The 26,337-nt window shown below is 47.9% G+C and overlaps 1 protein-coding gene and 1 long non-coding RNA gene across 2 annotated transcripts in view; one reads left to right on the top strand and one right to left on the bottom strand.

Annotated features, from left to right (window-relative positions):
- The window catches only part of lrrc40 (leucine rich repeat containing 40), a 104,301-nt gene extending 96,727 nt beyond the window's left edge, over nt 1–7,574 (bottom strand). The window contains exon 1 of the mRNA XM_070886985.1: nt 7,355–7,574. Within this exon, the coding sequence (XP_070743086.1) occupies nt 7,355–7,499 (145 nt within the window). The 5' untranslated portion in view covers nt 7,500–7,574. The remainder of the gene's footprint in view (nt 1–7,354) is intronic.
- Nucleotides 7,575–7,645: 71 nt separating this feature from the next.
- LOC139268601 (uncharacterized) lies at nt 7,646–11,039 on the top strand. Its single transcript, XR_011594068.1, has 3 exons — nt 7,646–7,809; nt 9,856–10,015; nt 10,303–11,039. It is a non-coding gene; the product is annotated as an uncharacterized lncRNA (long non-coding RNA).
- The last annotated feature ends 15,298 nt before the right edge of the window (nt 11,040–26,337 follow it).

The following is a 26,337-nucleotide window of genomic DNA, read 5'->3' as shown; positions in this document are numbered from 1 at the left end:
GGAGCCACGTCTCTGTAATCCCAATCACATCATATCCGTTAACATCTATTTGCACAGTTAATTCATCCACCTTATTACGGATACTCCTTGCATTAAGACACAAAGCCTTCAGGCTTGTTTTTTTAACACCCTTTGTCATTTTAGAATTATGGTGTAGTGTGTTTCCTTTTTGTTTCTTGCCTTGTTAAGAGGGATCATCAAACGAGGCCATATGGGTTAAACTGAAAAACAAAAAAGGGGCGATCACACTGCTAGGAATGTACTATCGACCCCCAAACAACAAAAGGGAGATGGAAGAGCAAATATGTAGGCAAATTTCTGAAAAGTGCAAAAACTATAGGGCAGTAATAGTAGGGGATTTCAACTATCCTAATATTAACTGGGATAGAATTAGTGCGAAGGGTATAGAGGGTGTGGAATTCCTAAAATGCACTGAAGATAACTTTTTTAACCAGTATGTAGCAAGCCCAGGGGGCGGTTCTGGATTTAGTTTTAGGGAATGAAGCTGGGCCTGTGGAAGGGGTATCAGTGGGAGAGCATTTAGGTGTGAGTGACCATAATTCAGTTAGATTTAAGGTAGTTATGGAAAAGGATAAGGATAGACCAGGAATAAAAGTTCTAAATTGGGGAAAAGCCAACTTTGCTAAGCGGAGAGGTGATTTAGCCATAGTGGACTGGAAACAGCTACTTGAAGGTAAATCGTGTCATAGCAGTGGGAGGCATTCAAGGAGGAGATCTGGAGAGTTCAGACCTAATATGCGCCCTTAAAGAAAAAGGGTGGGACAAAGAAATCTAGAGCCCTCTGGATGTCTCGGGATATACAGGTAGGATAAAGAAAAAAGGGGAGGCTTATGACAGATACGGAGGGCTAAATAGTCCATAGTCCATGCCGTTTTTTGGGTTTTGCCAGATTTCGGACCTCGCTGTTGGCGCTCCTCGCCACTCGCTGATCCTCTGCTCCTCGCCGCCCACCGATCTTCTGCCGCCTGCAGCCCCCCATTTTTTTTTAAAACTGTTTCCTCGTCCCTCGCCCCCCGCCACTCCTGATGTCACCTTCTTGACCACCTCAAAAATGTACGGTTTTTGGACAATTCCGGGTTTTGGAATTCCGGATTCGTGCCATTGTACCTTTATAGTTAATATTTTAGCAGACCAAACAAAGCTGTAAAAGGATATTGATAAAATGAGGGAATGGTCTAAAAAGTAGCAGATGGAATTCAATTTCAGTAAGTAAGTGTGAGGCGATATATTTTGGTAAAAAAGAACAGCAATCACAGTCTGAATACAAGTTGGTCCCCCGACCTGCGAGGGAAGATCTCCGCAGGTCAGGAAATAAAAGAGCTGGAGTAGCATACCACTTCAACCTCCAGCACGAGCTGCTCCAAGGATCTTGAGATGGGCGACGTCATCAAAACCCTGGTCGCTGTTTTGGAGCGTGGACAGGAACATTGGCAGGGCCCGGGTACAGAGGAGTGGGAAGGTCGGGGCGGAGGAGCGGCGAGTGTTTGTGGCAGAGGTATGACAGATGAGGGTATGGGGCCCAGAAGAGCCGAGGGCCCAAGGGCAGCGCGGGCCAGCCAACACTGCGATATGTGTGCGCACTAGGTCCGTGCAGCAGAGCAGGTCTCCAGTCGTCTTGGTTAACCCTTGTCACTGGACCAAGACCTAGCTCTGTCAAGTCAGTGTGGTGCCTGGTATGCAACGAGCACCACGCGTTAAAAAAAATCCACGCACAGGCATCTTCCACCCCCTCAATTGGAGTTCAGGACTGAAACATCGGGTCCTTCATCAAAACACCTGTGAACTCGTGGAAGCAAGTCATCCTCGTTCGTGGGACTGCCTATGATGACAAGTTGGCTCGATGCTGTGTAAGAGCAGAGGGATTTTGGGGGACAGATTCACAAGAAATTAAAGGCAGCAATAACAAGCTAATGGAATTCTAGGTTTTATTACGAGATATAGAATATAAAATCCAATTATGTAATACCTGTAAAATATATAAAACCTTAATAAGACCCGTTAAGAGTACTGTGTGCAGCATAAGGCGCATAAATGTTAATGTTAACCAATTCATAGAATCATCGAATGGTTGCAGCGCAGGAGGCCGCCATTCGGCCCGTGCCAGTTCTTTGCAAGACCACTTCAGCTAGTCCCACTCCCTTGCCCTATCCCTGCATTTCTTTTTCCTTCAGGTACTTAACCAATTCCCTTTTGAAACCCATGATTCAGTCTGCCTCCATAACCCTTTCAGATAGTGTATTCCAGATCCTAACCACTCACTGCGTAAAAATGTTTCTCCTCATGTTGCTTTTGGTTCTTTTACCAATCACCTTAAATCTGTGTCCTCTGGTTCTCAACCCTTCTACCAATGGGAAAGGCCTCTCTCTATCTACTCTTTCTAGACCCACGATTTTGAACATTTCTAATCAAATCTCCTCTCTACCTTCTCTGCTCTAAGGAGAACAACTCCAGCTTCTCTAGTCTATCCACGTAACTGAAGTCCCTCATCCCTGCAATCATTCTCGTAAATCTTTTCTGCACCCTCTCGAAGGCCTTCACATCCTTCCTAAAGTGTGGTGCCCAGAATTGTACAAAATGCTCCAGTTGAGGCCGAACCAATGTTTTATAAAGGTTCATCATGACTTCCTTGCTTTTGTACTTCATGCCTCTATTTATTAAGCCCTGGATTGTGTATGCTTTTTTAACCGCTTTCTCAACCTGCCCTGACACCTTCAATGATTTGTGCACATATATCCACAGGTCTCTCTGTTCATGCACCCCCTTTAGGATTGTATCTTTTAGTTTATATTGCCTCTCCTCATTCTTCCTACCAAAATGTATCACTTCGCACTTTTCTGCGTTAAATTTCATCTGCCACATGTCCATCCATTTCACCAGCCTGTCTATGCCTTCTTGAAGTCTGTCACTATCCTTCTCACTCTTCACTATACTTCCAAGTTTTGAGTCATCTGCACCTTTTGAAATTGTGCCCTGCACACCCAAGTCTAAGTCATTAACATATATCAAGAAAAGCAGCGGTCCTAGTAGCGCCCCCTAGGGAACACCACTGTATAGCTTCCTCTAGTCTGAAAAGCAACCGTTCACCACTGCTCTGTTTCCTGTCACATAGACAATTTTGTATCCATGCTGCCACTGTCCCTTTTATTCAAAGGCCTTCAACTTTGCTGGCAAGCCTATTATGTGGCAATTTATCAAACACCTTTTGGAAATCCATGTACACGTCAACTGCATTGCCCTCATCCACCATCTCTATTATCTCATTAAAAAACTAGATCAAGTTTATTAAACACGATAAATGCCCTTAATAAATCCGTGCTAGCTTTCCTTAATTAATCCACATATGGCCAAGTGACTGTTAACTTTGTCCCCGATTATCATTTCTAAAAGCTTACCCACTACCTGTATCCTGTAGTTGCTGGGTTTATCCTTATACCCTTTTTTGGACAAGGGTGTAACATTTGCAATTCTCCAGTCGTCTGGCACCATCCCCATATCTAAGCAGGATTGGAAGATTATGGCTAGTACCTCTGCGATTTCCTCCTTAACTTCCCTCAGCATCTTAGGATGCATCTCATCTGGTCATGGAGACTTATCTACTTAAAGTACAGCCAGCCTTTCTAGTACTGTACCTCCATCAATTTTTAATCTCATCCAGTATCTCCACTACCTCCTCTTTCACTATGACTTTGGCAGCATCTTCTTCCTTGGTGGACAGATGCAAAGAACTCATTTACTCTCAGCCATACCCTCTTGAATCCATGCACAGGTCTCACTTTTTGGTCCCTAATCTACCCCACCCCTCCTCTTACTACCCAGTTTACTATTTATACACCTAAAGACGATTTTTGATTCCCTTTTATGTTAGCTGCCAATCTATTCTCATACTCTCACTTTGCCCCTCTTATTTTCTTTTTCACTTCCTCTCTGAACTTTCTATATTCAGTCTGATTCTCACTTGTATTCTCAACCTGACATCTGACATACACGCTCTTTTTCTGCTTCATCTTACTTTTTATCTCTTTCGTCATCCAGGGAGCTCTGGTTTTAGTTGACCTACCTTTCCCCCACATGGGAATGTACCTCAACTGTACCCGAACCATCTCCTCTTTAAAGGCAGACCATTGTTCGATTACAGTTTTGTCTGCCCATCTTTGATACCAATATCCATTCTCAACCCACTGAAATTTGTTTTCCTCCAATTAAGTATTCAATTTTTAATTTTTATTTTCTTCAGTTTGGCAGCAGACATCTCTTTTCCCCACCCACTACCTTCCTTTCTCTTGCAGCTCAGTTCGGCAGCAGCGATCAAACTTTTAGTTTTTATTTTCTTCAATTCGGCAGCAGCAATCTCTTTGCTCCACGCCCTCCCCTCCTTTCTCACTCTCACCAATCTATGGGAAGATCGGCGAGAACCAAAAAAAACGAATGGAACTGCACTACTTTATTTAATTGGCAGCAGTCGCATCCTTTAATTTTATGTAATATTCTAAAGTTATCTTTTCCACAACGTTAAATGTCTTGAGTACTTCTACTAACCTCTCAAGCACCTCCTTTACAGATTGAAAAGCCCAGGTTTCTCTGGTATTTCCTTATAACAAACATTTGACACTGGATATTAACCTCATAACACGTCTCTGCACTGCCCCAAGCACTTTAATGTCTCCCTTTTTCTTGGAAACCAGAATTGGCCATAGTTCTGGAAGATTATCATGAATTAGTTGGTTTTTAGAATACTGGTTTTATTGGGCCCAAGTTTCAGCTGGAGTTGCTCCTATTTTTTTTGGAGCAACGAGTTTAGTTTGGAGTATCTTAGAAATCACAATTCTCGTCATTTAGTTTGCTCCAGTTTAAGTGAGTTAGTTTAGTTTCGTTTTAGTTCAGTTTTTTTTCCCAAAAGGGGGCGTTACCAGCCACTTACGCCTGTTTTGCAAGTTTAGGCAGCGAAAAGTTACTCCAAACTAAATTAGAACGGAGTAAGTGTCGACTTTTGTACACTCAGGAAAAACCTTGCATACATTTTAGAAATTAGGCGCAGGTAGCCAGAGATTGGGCGGGGGGGAAAGGAAAGCTTGAGGGAAGTTAGGGGATTTTCCAAAACATTAAACATTTCACTTTTAGCAATAAAGAGCCATCATCAATAATAAATGATAAATAAATCAACCAATCAATAAATCAAAAACAAAAAAGATTTTAAAAAATCAATAAATCAGTAAATAAAAAATTATTACTGCAGCACCTATCGGTTCGGGAGCACCGGGAGCCCTCCAACAGAACACACAGCCCTGCCTGCCGGGGAAGTGGTCGGGCGGGCCCCACCGCCGGGGAAGTGGTCGGGCGGGTGGGGTCCGCTGAAGAGCTGGTCGGGCTGCCCCATCGCGGAAGTGGTGGTCAGGTGGGTCGGCGAGGAGGCCTCGAGGCAAGGGAAGTGGTGACAAGGCAAGGCCCGAAGTCAGGCAGCGGCGAGGCGAGGGACGGTGAGGCAGGCAGGCCACTCAACCCGGGACAGGGGCGGCGGACATCGTGTCGTCCCTTCGGCCAGAGATAGGGTCGCCTGGTGACAGGACGCACTGGGAGGGCCAGGAGCTACTGCACACGCGCGCAGCTGCCGGCATTCTTTTTGGCGCAGGGCTGTAGCTCCGCCCTCAGCTGCTTGTGCTGCGCCGCGGCGACTGCTAAACAGGCCTGCTGAACACCTGGAATTGCGAGGTAAGTTTTAGGCGCGCTTTTAATTCTACAAAATAGACGGGCCTCTCGGAGGTGCGCTGTTCTGCAGGACAGCCGAAACTTGGGCCCATTATTTTATAACCATTAGAATCTTATCATCAGTAATGGATTTATAAGTGTGTGTAAGAATTAAATGTAATCATCAACTGTAATTAAAGGTAACCTTCATTGCTTTGTTTCCCTTCCAGTGTTTGATCAGGTATCTACCAAAACTCTTTTTCTGTCACATCGCTTTCCCTTTTGTTCTTTCTTCCTCTCCCCCATTGCCCTGCCTCTGCACCTGGTTAAAATCGGTTACATCTCCAACTTTTCAGGTTCTGATGAAGGGTCACAGACCTGAAACGTTGATTCTGTTTCTCTCTCCACGGATGCTGCTGCCTGGCCTGCTGAGTGTTTCCAGCATTTTCTGTTTTTGTTTTGGATTCCAGCATCTGCAGTATTTTGCTACTGCTTGAATAATGTAATGGTTGCTTGTGCCAAATAAAGTTTAATCGCTGTCACCAATACAGATCAATTTCAAACCATTCAGAACCAGTGTCCTTCTGGGATTGGACAGTGCTCAAAATGCGGTCTTACCAAAGCATTGTACAAATTAATCACCTCCTCTATCTTACCTAGCTATATAGTTCAAAATTATTTTGGCTTTTTTAATTGCTGCTCTGCACTGGTTTGATATGTTAAGTGTTAAATTTATTAAATGCAAAATATAAACAGTGATGGAATGAAGCAAAGGAACATTATTAAAAACTCAATTTATTCTTCAAGTTATCTTATTAAAATAATATTTACATTGCCAGTCAGAATACACTAAAGTCTAAAATAGGATATTTGTGGTCAACTTTCAAGACTCTTACCCACCCAATACTTTTCTTCACTCCAAAGGCAGTAATTTATCTGGCACCCTATATCTGTGACCCCAGACATTACCAACCAAGTGTCTATTTGACCATAGCAGCCATTACAACCAAATCTGCCTCTATTGTTTTAACTTGCAGTTGTTGGATGGCAATCAGAAGGAGCTTGCCAATTTTTCCCTCCCCATCCAAAAAAATCAGGTAATAACACAAACCAGGAATCAAATTTAGAATCTCGTATTGCCACAGCATGCTCTGCATTTACTTATGCATTTAAACATTATTTCTAAAACTCCTGTACATGAATTGTATTAATCATCAATAAATAAACTTAAAATCTAACTGATCTAGGTAAATCTAAGTAATATATTTTTTCTGAATACTATAGTGGAACTAGGGGAAAGTATTTAAAAGTGGCTTCCTCAAAATCTCAGCCACCTTTTCATCCAAGCAAATTGTGACTCATCTATTTTATTAGTAAACAGTCTGCATTCACTTGCATTGTACATACTAACAGTTATAAGTGTTCATGTTGTGTTATTTAGAACTGCAAGGAGGGGAGAAATAGATACTACTTAAAGCTGTGCTGTGATGGGCTATCAATGATGAACACTGACTCCACTTTTGCACATCTTATTCTGGATCTTCACCCTCATTGTAAATAGTGGTGGGACGAAAGAAATCATGTACCATCAGAGTCAACGTTCAATCACCTCCCCGCTCCAGACCGCCCATTCCGCTCGCCGCGGACCTACCCTCACTCAACCCTCTGTTGGAAAGGTTCAGCTGTCCACTTTTCCTCGCCGTTTTAATTAAAGCAGCAGGTACAGGCGGCTCTTTCGCCTGAGGTTGAAATGCTGCTCTGGGGTTTGCAAACCTGCTCCCTCCCTTCCGAGACATGACAGCAAAGCACAGTTGACCAAGGCCTCGCAACGTCCGTCCCAACGGTCGCTCAGAATCCCCGAGATAGGCCGCTCCAACCGCGCGCGCAGCTCAGCACGCATGCGCGCCGGGGCGTTATCGACCAATGGCGATCCCGAGGGGGCTTGTTGAGCATCACTGCCTGCAGCGTTTCAGAAGAATTTTCGGTGAAACATTCATTATGTCACCTCTGCAAAAATATGATTTGATAAAACGGTTTTTTTTTTCTCCCCGAAGAGACAGTTCCTCTTTGAAAAGAATACATGTTTTTTTTTGGATTGGAAAAAAGGTAGTGAAAGTTATATTGATCGGGAGTATTATAAGTGATTCTATTCAGCTGAGTAAGGAAAGCATTGCACCTGCTATGTGAACAACGGGTGGCCTGAAAGCGGAGTTTCTCCGAGTGGTAGAAAGTGGGAAGTGGTGTTCACCATATACATAAATGATTTGGACTCAGAAAATTCAATTGTGGTGTCAAAATTTGCAGATGATAATAAATTGAGGATATAGTTAATAATGAAGAGGACCACACCAATATACAGGAAGACACAAACAGGTTTGTAGAATGAGCATAAGAACTTAAGGAGCAGGATGAAGCCATTTGACCCTTCGACCTGCACCACCATACAGTAAAATCATCTACTTGTGGTCAATGTTCCCCCTAAGGCGCGCGGCGACGCACCAATCGCAAGGTCCGCGCAGGTCGCTCATCAGCTACTGCTGCTGGCAGAGATAACACGCATGCAAATTTAAAGGGATGGGGTACAAAAAAATTACAGGGAACATTGGGCTTGAAACACGAGTTTAGAAGGATGAGAGGGGATCTCATAGAAACATAAAAGATTCTGACGGGACTGGACAGGTTAGATGCAGGAAGAATGTTCCCAATATTGAGGAAGGCCAGAACCGGGGACATAGTCTTAGGATAAGGGGCAGGCCATTTAGGACTGAGATGAGGAGAAACTTCTTCACTCAGAGAGTTGTTAACCTGTGGAATTCCCTGCCGCAGAGAGTTGTTGATGCCAGTTCATTGGATATATTCAAGAGGGAGTTAGATATGGCCCTTACGGCTAAAGGGATCAAGGGGTATGGAGAGAAAGCAGGAAAGGGATACTGAGGGAATGATCAGCCATGATCTTATTGAATGGTAGTGCAGGCTCGAAGGGCCGAATGGCCTACTCCTGCACCTATTTTCTATGTTTCTATTGCTTGTGGTTGAGTTCAGAACAAGGGAGCATAAATATAAGATAGCCACTAACAGATCAAATAAAGCATTTAGGAGGAATTTCTTTCTTAATAATAATGGGCTAGATTTTACACTTTTGTGCAGATCGCCCAAAAATGGGCGTTATTTCCAGCATGGGCGGTAAAATGGGTTTTCAGATCGCCGGCTTGGCGTCCATTTTCAAAGCCCCTAGTCTCCATTTTAAAAATTGGGCGTTACCACAAGCGATATGAAATGGGCATTAGCATTAAATCTCTCTGACCTTCTGCCGTAAAGTGTCGCCATCCTTAGCAACGGCATGGCAACGCTCGATTCCCGCGATTCAAGAGGTCAAGGGTCATCATGACATGTACATAAGAGGAGTCAGAGAGAGAGGGAGCTGAGAGGGAGTGAAAGCGTCTATGGTTGTGGTGTGGCTGCTTTAGGAGGAAGGAAGGAGAGTTTCGAGCTTTATAGCAAATTGTGCAAAAAAAATTAGCTGTTACCAGCCAGATATTTGCCCGAATTTGGTGCCTATAATGGAGGGAGAGGAGGAGGCGACACAGCACGCTGTGGAGACTGATGCTGGCAAGAGCAGTGAGCTGAGAGAGGAACACTTTGGAGGACGCAAAAGAGCAAGGAGGTTCTCGGACGAGGCAAATTCCTCCCTCCTGCAGGAGGTCGTGTCACGCTGGGATGATTTAACACAGGGAGGGTGTGGGAAGCCCACCCCAAAGGCCTACCAGAAGATATGCGCCGAGACAGCAGAGGTGGTCTCATCGGCGGCCAACGAGGTGCGTGAGGGCAACCAATGCCGCAAGCGATGGAACGACCTTGTCAGATCTGCAAGAATAAGTATTACATTTATTTACATGTACTTATGTATTTTTACAATTTGATTTGTAAGAATCATGAATGACTATCATCAGATGTGAGATCTTTCACCTTTACCGGGAATGTTGTACTCAAAGCCTGCGGTCACGGTGCACGTCTTTAGGTAAAGAATGATAATTATCATCATAATCATGATTACATCTGTCGGTTATGTGTTGTATCCATCACTGTGACAGTACCTAGCAATGATATCACACAATGATCTCATGCCATGCCGTCCTGTTATACCTTTTACAGAAGAAGCTATCGACGATTAGGTCCGAGCAGAGGTGAACGGGGGGCAGGGCGCCACCAGTCACCAGCGACATCACTGACATGGAGGAGCGGGTGCTCACACTCGTGGAGAGGCACCCCCGATCGGCCACGCAGACAGCTGCAGACCCTGAAGTGATGCCACGTTAGTAAAGTATACACTATTGCTTCATCTAAAGTCAATTAATACCACACCCACTCATATCCGAACAATAATATATGATAGATGGTTTCTAAAATTGTCCTATAAATAATGCTGGCCTCATGACAATCATTGCAATGCACAATGTGTTGATGGTCATGAAATGTGACGTCTGTGATGATTTTGATAGTGGTGGTGCTTTTGTCGTGCATATGCTGTTTGTAACGCTGGACTCACCTTGTGACCCTAGCACCCCCTTCTCCTCGAATAACCTCATTTGTGCTTTGCAGCTCAGCCAACACCAGTCCCAAGGCAAGACCGCAGAGGCCAGAAGGTGGGGGCGCGGGGCCGGACTTGGCGGACGATCCTACATCTGTTGCTGAGGAGGCCCGACTCTCGCCCGTCAATCAGCTGGGTCTGTTCTTTACGGATGAGAGCAGACTTTGAGGAATCTGCATCGCCAGGCTCCAGAAGGCATTCAACCCCAAGGCCATCTAGTGCTCCTCTGGCCATAACCGCCTCCACTCTGGAGGTACCGGGCCCAAGCACCTCGCCACAGGGCACCCCATTTGTCCCCAGGATGGTGCTGGTCCCGCGGAGGTTTCATGGACGTGGCAGGTCTGGTCCACGAGTGGAGAGATGGTAAAGTTGTCCAGGAGAACTGTAGACATAGGTGACCAGATCTTCAATGCATTGGGGGCCATATCCCGACAGCTGGTCAGCATCTCCGGCACCATGACAGAGTACATTCCGTGGATGGAGGGGGGTTCTGGAGGCGATAGCCAGGAACACTGCTGGCACAGGCCTCCCAGTGGTCCCAGAGCACGGCACTCCACCGCTAGGTTCCGCACCACCAGTGCCAACAACAGATGAGAGGCAGGAGCAAAATCCTGCTTCTGGAGCCGAGAATGGTCCCACCTCGGTACTCCCCCCACTCCTGTACCCGTGCAACTACCGGCTCTGCCTTCATCGCCCCCCAATGAGGCACCATCTAAGGAGCTCCAAGGCCAGGCGGCATGGAGCGAGGAGGGGAAGGGGTAGAGGTGGGGAGAGGAAGGGGAAGGGGGAAGGAAAGTGAGGTGCATGTCCGCAGGTGATGGCTTTGTTATATCTCCATCACGGTATGTGCAATTTGTTGTAATGTATGGGGGGAGAGGACTACCCTCCTGCTTTGCATTTGTGTTCTGTGTTGCTGGACATGTTGACCATTTGATTGATGTCAGTAATCGAAAAAGTGGGGTGGGGGTGGGGTGTTTTTGCCCGTGATACTTATGATTTCAGACCAATGGTCGTATTAAATGTTTTTTATTCAACATAACCTTGTTGCGCATTGTCTCAAATAGCTGGACCGTGACACACTGGTGATTCCTTAACATGAAATGGTATAATTAAATTTAACTTGAATCAACTTAAACTTTAACTGGCACCAAGATGATGCACACCATTGATGTCTGAGCAGCACACACACAGCAGTGTGTCAGCTTTGTCAATAACAGCAACGTTCTTTCAGGCAAATCACTCATTTATGAGCTCCTGACGTAAGAGTCTTGTAGCTATGTAGCCACCACGGGCCCTTTCCTGCGGTCTGGAGGGGGGCGTGTGCATGGTTGCATAGTCAACCTGATTATCTGGCCTGAGGTCAGCATCCAGCCCCTCGTCCTCCTCTTCCTCTCTGTCCTAAGGTGGACCATCAATCTCTTCTGGCAATTCTTGTCCCCTCCTGATAGCCAGGTTGTGCAGCATGGAGCACACGACCACGAATTGAGCTACTTTCTCAGGGTTGTATTGTAGCTCCCCTCCTGAGTGCTCCAGGCATCTAAAGCGCTGCTTTCTGGACCACATTGCGTGTGGCTCTGTGGCTCTCATATCGCTTCTCGGCCTCGGTGTGGGTGTCACGCAGGGGGGTCATCAGTCAGGTGGCTAGGCCATATCGTTTGTCACCAAGCATCCAGCATTGTCCTTGTCTCTGACTGATAAACATGTCGGAGACAGCACTCTCACACATCGAAGCTGCCCGGACATTTGGCATTCACTGCCATAATTATCTGGTTGTCGACAACTAGTTGGACCTTCAGGGAGTGAAATCCTTTTCTGTTGTGAAAAACCTCTGGGTCCCGAGAAGGTGCCCGCATAGCGATGTGAGTACACTGTATTGCTCCCTGCATTTTTGGGAACTTAGCAATGTGGTAGAATGCTCCGGCCCTGTCAGTCTCTGCCTCTGTGGTCATGGGGAAGCTGATAAAGTCCATCCTACAGGGCCTCCGTGACTGTCTAATACAGCAATGTGTGGCATGGTGAGACAGAGGGGAAATGTCGACCGCGGAGGCCTGAAAGGAACCGGACGCGTAGAACGACAGTGCTGCGGTGACCTTGATCTTGACGGACAGTCATGTCCAGAAGGTGCTGGCCGGCTGCAGATCTGCCCTATTGAGCTGGCATATTTCACTGATCACCACTTTGTGGAAGTGCAGTCTCTGAAGGCAGGTGTTCTCGGATACATCGAGGTAAGACCACTTCTCCCTGTAAGTGCAGGGTGTGTATGGTCTGGACCTCCTCCTCAGTCTGGCATGTCTTAGATTGGGCACATAATGCTGTGGATTAGACATTGTGCCATTTGCACTCTGCAGCATCTGCGTAGTAATCGATGCAGGCTGAAAAATGGCTTCCGCATTCCAATAAAAGTGTAATGCCGATTGTTCACAAGCAATAAATTTCAACACTAAAAGACACCTACAGTAAAACCCAATCGTCCACAGTCTGAAAAGACATCTGTTCAGATGGTCACTTCACCTGAGAAGAACTCCAGAGTCAATCCAAACTCCCCCGAAGTTGAAGCAGCCTTTTCAATGAAACGACCTGCGATTTGAAAAATGCCGTCCACACCGCTGTAATTAGTTCAGAACAGTTCCACTTTTTCAGAGCGTGTTTTGGGCAAGCAATATTGTGGGCGAGATGGTGAAAGTGACGCTGGGCATTAGTTTCGGCAAATTTGATCTTTACGACAAAAAAAAGTGGGTGGTCAGTATTATTGAATCTCGGTGTTAATTACGTGCCAAAAGTAACGCTAGGCGATATTATGCATGTTGGACTCGCCCATTCTGGTGATTCCACCCAAAAAAAGTGAGCGGGCGGTATTATTTTTTCCCAGCGTTACATACATGCCGAAAGTAACGCTCGGCGATAAGTCTCCGAAAAATGGGCGTCAGTTTCCATTTTGTGGCTAAATGGGCGATATCTGGGCATTACACTTCATTTCAGCATTAAAATTAACATTAAGTGGGCGTTATGCATGCCAAAATAATGGAAAATCTAGCCCAGTAACTTTTATTTATATAATGCCTTTAACATAGTAAAACATTCACAGCAGTGTTACAAGACAAAACAGATAAATTTGACACCGAGCCACAAAAGAAGAAATTAAGGCAGGTGATTAAACCACAGAGATGGACAAGAATGTGGAACTTGCTGCCACATGGAACAGTTGAAGTGGATAGATAGCATTGATGCATTTAAAAGTAGGCTTGATCCATACATGAGGAAGAAGGGAATAGAGGGAAACGGAGGCAGAATTGGAAAGGGTAATTAAGTTGGAAGGAGACACATCTGGAATTTAAGTACAACCATGGAATCTTCTATGAGCTAGACTTTCGACTTCACATCGCCCATATATAGCCCAAAACGGCCTCTTATCGCCCATTTTGACAAAAAAGTGGAAATTCATGCTGGAACCTCGTCGAAAAATTATCCACCCCCATTTTCAGCTCATATCGCCGAGCTGATCGCTGAGGTGATCGCCCGCACATCGCTGGGGAATAGTTGCTTTTCCTGGGCTTTCCTCACAGAACTGGGCACGACAGACGCCATCTTGAATATCTGCTAAAACAAGTGTGCTTACTAATTTGTGAGTTATTAAGTGTATTTTACAGATATATCCACTCAAATTTAAACTTATATTTATTATTATAATTATATTTTCATTTATTTTAGTAGAAAGGTCAGTTTAGTAGTAGAAAGGGCATTTATATAAACTGAAAGTAATAGCATAGTAATAATGATTAAAGTGATGGGGCTGCATCTTCTCTGCCATTACTTGTAAATGCACAACTGCTGGCATCTGAGCTTGAGTTAAGTGAAGGGTTTAGTGAATGGGTCTGTTAAGTATCGAATAACTCCAAAAGGCTAAGTACGGTGAGCTAGTTCAGGCATGACCTTACTCCAGTTTATTTACTCTCAAAGTGAGGATTCAACATGGCTGCCAACATTATATACATGACTTGCACGTGTCTGCCAGTGACCATTAGGACTCCGACAGTAGCGCCCTCCGATGGCAGGTAAAACCCAGTTAACATACATAACAGGGTCAATTGTAGAGGTCACAGACTAACGTGTGGACTTAGGAGGAGACCTTACAGCCGAAGAACTTACAAGGAAAACCAATCTTACTTCAACTTGTCTGATAACGCATGCCTTCGGAGATTGCGCTTCCAAAAGGAGGTCATCGATGAGATATGTCAGCTCATCAAGGTGGATCTGCAGCTTCCAGCACCATCAGGACCACACTGTCCGTTGAGGTAAAGGTTACTGCGGCACTATCCTTCTATGCATCGGGCTCCTTTCAAGCTTCAGCTGGCGACATCTGTGGTATCTCTCAGCACGCCACACACTGCTCCATTTGACAGGTGACTCAAGCCCTTTACGCTCGCAGGATGGACTTTATAAGCTTCCCTATGACCAGGGAGGCACAAACCGGGAGGGCTTTGGGGTTCTCGAGAATAGCAAACTCCCCCAAGGTACAGGGAGCAATAGACTGCACGCACATCGCCCTGAAATCACCTTTACAGAATGCGGAGGTGTTTCGTAACCGAAAGGGATTTCACTTGCCGAATATGCAGCTCCTTGTCGACCACAACCAAATTATCATGGCAGTTAATGCTAATTTTCCTGGCAGCATCCATGATGCACACATCCTGCGTGAGAGTGCTGTCTCTGACCTGTTTGTCAGTCAGCTACAAGGTCACGGTTGGATGCTGGAGGATAAAGGATATGGCCTTGCCAGTTGGCTCATGACCCCCCCTGCGTAATCTCGTTATTGAAGCCAAGAAGCGTTACAATGAAAGCCACATTGCTACACGCAACATTGTTGAAAAAACAATTGGAGTCCTAAAGCAGCGCTTCAGATGCCTGGACCATTCAGGAGGCAGCCTACAGTACCATCCTGACCAGGTCGCTGCATTTATTGTGGTGTGTTGTATGTTACATAACCTAGCTATAAGGAGAGGACAACATTTGCCAGATGGGACTGCCTGTCCACCTCCAGAAGGATTGGAGGCGGAAGAGGTAGATGACGAGGAGCAGCAGGAGGAGGAGGAGCACCTCGGGGAGGAGAATCAACCAGGTGATGAACCCATGCCCCCATGCCCACCCGCAAGACTGGAAAAACCCCATGGGAGTTACGCGGCTGCAAAACTGTTGCGTGAGCAGCTCATAAATTAATGCTTTGCATGAACTTTCATTGTGGATAGTCACAGTTACAGTTATCGCAAAACAATGTTTGTGTTAGCTTTGAGTTATGTTACGTCCTTGCCCGTACTGGTCGGCCATTGTTTACATTAATATGTTATTACGTTATAAGAAAATGCACAATTGTAAAATGTAATAAAAAATGTTTACTCAAACAACATTTCTATTTCAACTACAACAGCAACCCAACAACCCACCCACCCACTCACCCTCCCACCCAACCTCCCCAAACAACACCCCAATAGTAAACCATTATCAGCAAGAACAAACATTAACAATTAACACATCACCTGTGGCCACGTTTCCCTTCTTGTACTTTAGCTCCACCCGCCCAATTTGGTCCCCGGGTGATACTGAGACGTTGCGGGCGTGCAACTGCCAACAGCAAGACTTCCTGCCATGGTGGGGGAACTGTTGGTGCGATCACCTGTTGCGGGGGTGTAAGGAGGGAAAATTGCTTCCTCCTGACCCGCTTGTCTGCTGGCGTTTGCGGTCTGCGGCATCACGTCACATTCAGGTGCAGCGCAGTGTCCCGCCAGCAATGTATGCCGCAAGACATTGGTGGCGGCGATCTGCTGACACATCTCCTCGAGCATCTGTTGTGACACCCGGGAGTAGACCTCCATGAAGGCCTCCGTGCAGGCCACAAACGCCTAGAGATGGTCTCGACTTATCGCGACGGTCTCCTCGCACAGTTGAGCCAAGCCATTCATGCGATCGGCCAGGGTAGGCGTGTGCTCTACTCGCTGACACGACCTCTGTGGGATCTGCGAGGGCACTAATGCTCGCCTTGGCGTCGACAGCTGCATGCCGCTTAGTCCCGCTGCTTCTTCCGTCGAAGTTGCTGATGTAATGGCCGCAGGTTGCACAGGTGATTCCTGCTGAGGCAGAGGGATGCTAGGGGCATCCTCCTCACTTTCCACTTCCTCCTCCTCCGCAGGCTCAGTGGTATCATCCTCCTCCTCCTCCTCCCCACCCGTGGTGAGGACCACCTGCAACGGTGCAGGTTCAGGTTCAGGTCTGCACATTGGTGTTGGACCTGCAAAACACAATTAAGCTTATTGAGCTTATTAGAACAGAAGGGTACACATTCCTGTGCTGCGCTGGCATACGACGGAGGAGCATCACTGCTACAATAAATGAGACCAATAGACGTTACATAACAATGCATCATATGTTTGTACATATGGTAGTACATCTATGCAGAATATGCTGGAGCCACTCGAGGGTGCAACTGGTAGATAAAGGGTCAGACTAGATACTGCAAGCTCAAAGTAAGCGTGAACGTAGTCCTTTATTACAGAACTCAGAGTGCCTCTCTAGCCTGTGAGGCCTCCTTATATACAAGTGCTGCCAAGGGATTGTGGTTAGATATGGTAATTACAGGCTAACATACATAACAACACTCCCCCTCAAAGTCAATAGTGTAACTATTTACAATGTGAGTCGATCTGGGGCCTTTCGCTGGTTGATCGTCTCTGCAAATGCTGGTGTTGGTGAGTCGTTTGTTGGGCCTTCACTGGGCTGCTGCGCAGCTGGCCTTGCTGGACTGCTGGGGGTGATGAGTCTTGCTGGGCTGGTGCGGGTGATGGGTTCTGCTTCGTGGTCAACCACTGGGTCGGTTGCCACTTGTGTGTGCGTTGGAGGGTCGAAAAAGGTAGAGTCTATTGTGGGTTGTGCTGCATAGTCCGTAAATCTGAGTTTGGTTTGGTCCAAGTGTTTTCTGCAGGTGAGTCCATTTGCGAGTTTGACCACAAGCACCCTACTCCCCTCTTTGGCCAAAACAGTGCCAGCAATTCACTTGGGACCTTGTCCATAGTCCAACACAAACACATGATCATTTACTTCAATTTCACATGACACATTTGCACGATCATGATGTGTATTCTGTTGAAGCCGCCTGCTCTCTACCATGTAGATCAGGGTGGACTAACGAGAGCCTTGTCTTAAGTGCCCTTTTCGTGAGCAGTTCAGTGGGAGGGACCCCGACGAGCAAGTGGGGTCTTGTGCAGTAACTAAGCAGGACTCGGGATAAGCGAGTCTGCAGTGAGCCTTCAGTTACCCTTTTCAAGCTCTGCTTGATTGTTTGAACTGCTCGTTCTGCCTGACCGTTGGACGCTGGCTTAAGCGGAGCAGATGTGACATGTTTGACCCCATTGCGGGTCATGAATTCCTTGAATTTGGCACTGGTAAAGCATGGCCTATTATCACTTACAAAGACATCAGGCAGGCCATGCGTGGCAAACATGGCCCGTTGGCTTTCCATGGTGGCAGTGGACATGCTTGCTGACATTATCGCACATTCAATCCACTTGGAATATGCATCTACAACCACGAAAAATATTTTTCCCAAGAATGGGCCTGCATAGTCGACATGAACACGGTTTGGAGGGCCAAGACCATAAACTTCGTGGCGCCTTCCTAGGTGCATTGCATAACTGGGAACATGTATTACATTTGTACACACAGGACTCTTAAGTCTGCATCGATACCGGGCCACCACACGTGGGATCTGGCGATCGCTTTCATTACAATGCCTGGATGGGTACTGTGGAGATCACTGATAAAAGTGTCCCTGCCCTTTTTTGGCACAACTACCCAATACCTTCATCTTTGTGCCGCTGGTACGGCTTTATTTCTTCCTGCATCTCTAACGGGACACTAGACCAACTCCCGTGGAGCACGCAGCTTATTACTAAGGACAGTAAGGGGTCCTGGCTTGTCTAGGTTCTAATCTGTCGGGCGGTAACAGGTAATTGCTCACTCTCAAATGCTTTCATTGCCATAACTAAATCTGCAGGCTGTGCATCTCCACCCCGGTGGTGGGCAATGGCAGCCTACTGAGAGCATCGGCACAGGTTTCTGTGCCTGGCCTGTGGCGGATGGCGTAGTTGTATGCGGACAACGTGAGCGCTCATCTCTGGATGAGGGCCGATGCAGTCGTATTTATCCCCTTATTTTCAGAAAAGAGGGATATAAGTGGCTTATGGTCGGCTTCCAATTCAAATTTGAGCCCGAACAGCTATTGATGCATTTTCTTTACCCTGTAAACACATGCTAACGCTTCTTTTTCGATCATACTGTAGGCCCTCTTGGCCTTAGACAGACCTGGATGCATAAGCCACCGGTTGCAATTTCCCAAATTCATTAGCTTGTTGCAATACACATCCGACCCCGTACGTCGACGCATCACATGCTAGTACCAACATGAACAGTACAACACAAGCAATTTGTTTAAACATAACAGCTTCCGAGCTTTCTCAAAGGCATTTTCTTGGCTTTTACCCCATACCCATTCATCTCCTTTACGCAGTAAAGAGTGCAGGGGTTCTGACAATGTGCTAAGACCCGGTAAGAAGTTACCAAAATAGTTCAGGAGTCCTAGAAACGACCGCAGCTCGGTCACGTTCTGTGGTCTTGGAGCGTTTTTGATTGCCTCTGTCTTCGAATCAGTGGGCCTGATGCCGTCCGTCACGATTCTTCTGCCCAGGAACTCCACTTCAGGCGCCAGGAAAATGCACTTTGATTGTTTTAGCCTGAGCCCCACATGATTAAGCCGACTAAGAACCTCCTCCAGGTTCTGCAGGTGTTCGACGGTGTCCCGACCTGTAACCAAGATGTCATCCTGGAAGACCATGGTGTGCGGGATGGCTTCAGCAAGCTTTCCATGTTCCTCTGGAATATCGCCACGGCCAATCAAATCCCAAACGGGCATCTGTTGTAAACAAAAAGACCTTTGTGTGTGTTGCAGGTGAGGCCTTTCGAAGCTTCCTTCAGCTCCTGCATCATGTAGGCTGAGGTCAAGTCCAGCTTCATGAATGTTTTCTCTCCCGCCAGCGTTCTAATTAGGTCGTCTGCCTTTGGTAGTGGGTATTGATCCTGCAGTGAGAAATGATTGATAGTGTGGTGTATCTAGCACACAAATCACTGACTCCACACGGTCTGGTGTAAGTCTAACTGCTGTGACCTTCGTCCTTTATTGTTCAGCTCCAGAGTGCCTCTCAGGTGTGGTGGTCAGCTTATATAGTGCTTGTTCTAGGTACTTCCAGGTTTCCCACCACAGCGCCCTCTGTGGTGTGGCATAGTACTTACATTACATTTAAGGTACCAGGACGATACACACATCATTACATAACATCACCTTCCCCTCCCACCAGGATGCAGGACGACAATACATACATCAATACATAACTTCACACTTGTCCAACGGAAGGCAGGTAGGCATAGACAGTGCGTTAGTATGTTACATATTATCTGGTACATTAACTAGTTATTGACTGGTAACGGATCCCTGATTTCCTTGTTAGCCCTTATCATTAATTGTGCTTCATATCCATTATTTTACACAAATACAGTGGCCATTCAGCATTAAAAAATTAATTCTTATTATAAATTTGCCATCTCACATTAACATAGCTCATTTTAGACTTGCTCCGCCTTACAGAAGTCCTTTGTGGGGACCACCTCTTGGTAAGGCCCTTTTAAGACTCCTGGGTGCATTTCCTTTTTAAAGCGCCATCTTTGATGCAGGAGGATTCCATGAGGCTTCTCCTTGGGCGCCGCCATCTTTGATGCTCTGCTGCTCTGAACACGATGCCGCCGCCATCTTGCTCTCCGCCGCTCCGGATGCTCTCTGCCATCGCAGCCTCCGCTCCCCTCCACTGCCACCTGACTTGCCGGCTCTCCTGCAGTCGTCGTCGTCGCTCCTCCAGCGGCCCCCATAACCGCCTCCCCTGCGGCCGTCGTGGCCTCTCCAGCGGCCGCACTTGCCGCCTCCCCCGCGGCCTCCCACGTGGCCGCTGCCCTCCAGCTGCTGCCGCCGCCCAACGCTAACAGCTCCTCGGCGGGGCCCGCCCGACGGCACCTTCCTCTGCAGGGCCCACCCGACGGCAACTTCCTCGGCGGGGCCCGCCCGACGGCTACTTCCTCGGCGAGACTCTTCCAATCCACCGGCCATCCTGGATCCCTTGCACCCCGCCGGCTCACCCGCCCCCCCACTAGGCCCGCCTCTGCAGGGCTGCTTGCCTGTGGGGGCTGAGGCTGCAGGATCTCTGTGGCTTGAGGTCCGGGCCTGGGGTTTGCCTATGGGGGGATTGAGGCTGCAGCTGCAGCTCGGTCGGCGCTGCTCTCTGGGGACCCGGGGCACGGCAGCACCCCGGGGAGCAGCAGCCTGTGGAGTGATGAAGTCTTCCCAGTTCCCACGGACCGTCCCCATCCACCTCCGGCCGAGGAGTGTCGGCCCATCGCCTGCAACGACCCACAAAGGTAAAGCGTGCGTCTCGTCCCTGTGGGATACCAGCACCATCGCTCTGCCAAGAACAGGTATTAGTTCCCTGGTGTGGGTACGCAGCTTCGCTGTGACCGGGACCAACTTGGGTCGTGCAGCTGGGTTAGTCCACAGTTTATCAAAAGTTCTCCGACTCATCAACGACGGACCCGAGCCAGTGTCCACTTCCATATTCACAGGGACTCCGTTGATTTTTACTTCCCTTATCACTGGGGGCGAATCGTCGGTACACGTGTGCAGTCCAAACACCTCATCTTCTTCTACCTGCTCCTCGCTGAACAGTGGATCATCCCCCATCTCCCCAGCCACATGGTGAGTCCGATTTCTTTTACACATACGCTGAAGGTGGCCTTTAACGTGGCAGGTATTGCACGTGTACTCCGCAAACCTGTACCGGTGAGCCTCATGGCTTCCTCTACAATGCCAGCATGGTGCTGCTTGATTGGACCCCCTCAGCGGACTCTGAGTTCCAGGACCCCGAGGTCCGTGCTCTCTGCCCCGGGCAGAGCCACGTTCTGCAGTTTTGTCCGTGGTGGGCGCTATCCTGTGGACAGTGCCTGCCGGGTTCGAGACTGTGTTGATTATTTGCTTGGTGCTGCAAGTCAAGGTCATATGTGCCCAGCTGATGGCGATGGCCTTTGTCAGAGTGACTGTGGGTTCCGTGGCTAACAGCTTGTGAAGGAGACCCTCGTGGCCAATCCCCATAACGAAAACGTCCCGCAAAGCCTCATCAAGGTGTGCGCCAAAATCACACGGCGCCACGAGTCTCCTGAGGTCCACAGCATATTTGGTGATATCCTGGTCCTCAGGTCTGCAGTGATGGTAAAATTTGTATCTGGCCATGAGAATGCTCTCCTTCGGTTTCAACTGGTCACGAATGAGTTCAGTCAGCTCCTCGTATGACTTGTCCCTGGCGCTCCTAGGTGCCAGCAAATCCCTGACGAGACAGTAAACCTCATCTCCACAACTGGAGAGCAATATCGCCTTACGCTTATCTCTAATTGCATCCGTGTCCTCCGTCAGGTCGTTTGCTGTAAAGTAGTACTCGAGCCTTTCCGTAAAGGCCTCCCAATCATTGCCCATGGTAAAATCCTTTAGCGAGCCCAGACTAGCCATGGTTGCGTGGAGTTCGTCCGCTTCCTAGTCGCCAATGTGGTGTATCTAGCACACAAATCACTGACTCCACACGGGCTGGTGTAAGTCTAACTGCTGTGACCTTCGTCCTTTATTGTTCAGCTCCAGAGTGCCTCTCAGGTGTGATGGTCAGCCTTATATAGTGCCTGTTCTAGGTACTTCCAGGTTTCCCACCACAGCGCCCTCTGTGGTGTGGCATAGTGCTTATATTACATTTAAGGTACCAGGACGATACACACATCATTACATAACAGATAGTTACTTTGTAATCACCACAGATTCTGACAGTGCATTCTCCCTTGAGGACTGGAACAATCAGACTGGCCCACTCATTGAATTCGATTGGCGAAATGATGCCCTCTCGTTGCAGCATGTCCAGCTCGATCTCCACCCTCTCTCTCATCATGTAAGGTACCGCTCTCGCCTTGTGATGGATGGGTCGCACCCCTGGAATCAAATGGATCTGCACTTTTGCTCCTTGGAACTTCCCGATGCCTGGTTCGAACAGCGAGGCACTTGCTTTAGGACCTGGGCACATGAGGTGTCGTCGACGGACGAAAACGCTCAGACGTCATCCCAGTTCCAGTGTATTTTTCCCAGCCGGCTCTTGCCGAACAGCGTGGGGCCATCACCCGGTACCACCCAGAGTGGTAAATTGTGCACCGCTCCATCGTAGGAGACCTTTACGGTAGCACTGCCGATTACGGGAATCAGTTCCTTTGTGTACGTTCTAAGTTTGGTACGAATGGGAGTCAGGACTGGCCTTGAAGCCTTGTTGCACCACAACTTATCGAAAGTCTTTTTACTCATTATGAACTGGCTTGCTCCTGTGTCCAACTCTATGGACACCGGGAGTCCATTTAATTCAACCTTCAGCATTATCAAGGGACACTTTGTGGTAAATATGTGCACCCCATATGCCTCTGCCTCCTCGGTCTGAGGCTCTGGTTCGTCATGATCCACCTCTGCAAAATGGTGGTTTGCAGGTTTAGCAGGGTTTGCAGCTCGCCTGCACATACGTTGGAGGTGTCCCATTGTTCCACAGCTCTTGCAAATGTATCCTTTGAAGTGGCATGAATGGAATCGATTATCACCCCCACAATGCCAACAAGGTGTTAATTGCCTTGTATTCACCACCCTTGATGGCGGACTCTGAATCATCCGCGGACGTGCAGCTACAGGCATGTAGTAAGTCCTGCCATGTCCATTTCGATTCGAAAACAATGTTACTTTGTTCACAGTACTTGCAGCAGCACTAGTGTGCTGGGAAATTGATTTGGTATGGTCACTGGTGGAGATAAACACCTGGGCTATTGCTATGGCTTTACTCAAGGTTGGGGTCTCTACAGTCAAAAGTTTGCGAAGTATTACTTCATGGCCAATGCCAAGTACAAAGAAGTCCCTGAGCATATGTTCCAAGTGTCCTTCAAATTCGCAATGTCCTGCAAGGCGCCTTAGCTCGGCGACATAGCTCGCCACTTCCTGGTCTTCAGACCTCTTGTACATGTAGAAGCGATACCTCGCCATCAGAATGATTTACTTCGGGTTTAGATGCTCCCGGACCAGTGTGCACAACTAATCGTACGACTTGTCTGTGGGTTTTGCTGTAGCGAGCTGGTTTTTCATGAGGCCATACATTGGTGCCCCGCAAACGGTGAGGAGGATTGCCCTTCATTTGGCAGCGTTCCCTTCTCCTTCCAGCTCGTTGGCCACAAAGTATTGGTCAAGTCGCTTCACGAAGGTTTCCCAATCATCTCCCTCCAAAAATTTCTCCAGGATGCCCACAGTTCTCTGCATTGTTGCATTGGGGTTCGTCATCTATGTCTCGTCACCAGTTGTTATGTCTTGGAAAAAGGGTTAGACTAGATACTGCAAGCTCAAAGTAAGTGTGACCGCAATCCTTTATTACAGATCTCAGAGTGCCTCTCCAGCCTGTGAGGCCTCCTCCTATACAGGTGCTCCCAAGGGATTGTGGGATCCCTTGGGACTCCAGGGGATAAGCCCCCAGGTGGTTAGACATTGTAATTACAGGTTTACATACATAACAGTGGAGACCGGGGGTTTCCTGACCTGGGGGCAGGGCCCTGTATAAAAGGCTGCACACCATGCTTGCACAGCACTCTGGAGTTTGGAATAAAGGACCAAGGTCACTACAGTTCAAATACAACATATTGCCTTGTGGAGTCATTCATAAGTACATTATAAGCATAACAACTGGCGACGAGAATAAGAACTTTCACGCGATCATGGCTACCTTTGGCGCACTAAAAGACTTCGCAGAGGGTGATGATTGGCATGCCTTCACGGAAAGGCTCGAGCAATATTTCATGGCAAACGACCTGGCAGGGTAGACAGACACATTGGCAGAGAAACGCAAGGCTATACTGCTGACCAGTTGTGGGCCTGAAGTCTACCACCTCGTCAGGAACTTGCTGGCACCCACGAAGGCCAAGGATAAGACATACGATGAGTTGACTGAATTAATTCGCAACCAACTTAAACCAAAGGAGAGCATCCTCACGGCCAGGCACAGATTCTATACACACCGCAGACCTGAGGGCCAGGAGATTGCAAAATATGCTGCCAACCTCAGGAGACTTGCAGCACCGTGTGATTTTGACACGCACTTCAACGAAGCATTGCGAGACATCTTCATCATGGGAATTGGCCAGGAGGGCCTCCTTCAAAAGCTACTATCTGCCGACACCACAATCAACCTGCAGAAAGCCATCTGCATCAGTCAGGCATTCATGGCCTCGACCTGCAGCACCAAGTAAATCATTCAGCCTGTGGACTCAAACCCGGCAAGTACTGTACACAGAATGGTGCCTTTCACAGGCAAGACTGTAGAACGTGGCCCTGCCCAGGGCAGAGAGCACAGACCTCAGGGTTCCAGAACTCAAGAGTCCGCTGAGGGATGCTAATCGAGTAGCATCATGCTGGCGTTGCGGAGGAAACCATAGGGCTCACCAGTGTTGGTTTGCGGAGCACGTATGCAAAGCATGTAACACAAAGGGCCACCTTCAGCGTATGTGTAAAAGAAATACGACTCACCGTCTAGCAGCAGAGTCAGTAGATGACTTTGAATCCAGTGGGGAGTATGATGATTTGGCCAGAGAGGCAGCTCAGCCCCAAGAAGAAGTGTATGGAGTGTATACCTGCACCACCAATTATCCTCCAGTAAAGATGGAAGTCAAGATAAACAGCGTTCCAGTCTTCATGGAAGTAGACACGGGAGCGAGCCAGTCAGTGATCAGCTAGGATGCCTTCGAGAGGCTGTGGAACAAAGAAATGACCCGAGCTGGTTCCAACTTACAGAAAAAGTTGTGCACCTACACCAAGGAACCTGATACGTCCTTATAAGAGGCAGCGGGAGTTCGTGGTCGCTGAGGCATGAGTCCGGGGATCAGCAGAGGCCTATAAAAGACCGCGAGAGGCAGCGTGAGTTCGTGGTCGCTGTGGCGTGAGTCCGGGGATCAGCAGAGGCCTATAAAAGGCCGCAAGAGGCAGCGGGAGTTCGTGGTCGCTGAGGCGTGAGTCCGGGGATCAGCAGAGGCCCATAAAAGGCCGCGAGAGGCAGCGGGAGTTCATGGTCACTGAGGCGTGAGTACGGGGATCAGCAAAGGCCTATAAAAGGCGTACTTGTGCAGTTACAGGGTGAAGGCAAAAATGAAGTAGAAAGAAACAAAGGTAACGTCACAGCCTAGGGGCTAAGTGATTGGCTGGTGATTGGTGAGTAGTTTTTCTTTTTCTTTTTTATATTAGTCAGTAACTTTTAACATTGTTGTTGCCAATTTAAGTGTATCTAAGGGTTAAGTCATGGCAGGAGAGTCCCTGACGACTACGTGTGCAGGAAGTGTATCCGCCTCCAGCTCCTGACGGTCCGCGTTGCGGAATTGGAGCTGAGGGTGGATTCACTCTGGAGCATCCACGATGCTGAGAATGACGTGAGTAGCATGTGTAGCGAGTTGGTCTTACCGCAGGAGAAGGGTCCACAGCCAGATAGGGAATGGAAGACCAGCAGGAAGAGTAGTGCAAGGAAGATAGTGCAGGGGTTCCCTGTGGTCATCCCCCTGCAAAACAGATACACCGCTTTGAGTACTGTTGGGGGGGATGACTCATCAGGGGAGGGCAGCAGCAGCCAAGTTATGGCACCGTGGCTGGCTCTGTTGCACAGGAGGGCAGGAAAAAGAGTGGGAGAGCGATAGTGATAGGGGATTCAATGGTGAGGGGAATAGATAGGCGTTTCTGCGGCCGCAACCGAGACTCCAGGATGGTATGTTGCCTCCCTGGTGCAAGGGTCAAGGATGTCTCGGAGCGGGTGCAGGACATTCTAAAAAGGGAGGGAGAACAGCCAGTTGTCATGGTGCACATTGGTACCGAC

Source organism: Pristiophorus japonicus, chromosome 8 (genome assembly GCF_044704955.1).
Source record: "Pristiophorus japonicus isolate sPriJap1 chromosome 8, sPriJap1.hap1, whole genome shotgun sequence".
NCBI lineage: Eukaryota > Metazoa > Chordata > Chondrichthyes > Pristiophoridae > Pristiophorus > Pristiophorus japonicus.
Note: the sequence above shows the minus strand (reverse complement) of the source record. Positions and strands in the feature narration are given on the sequence as shown.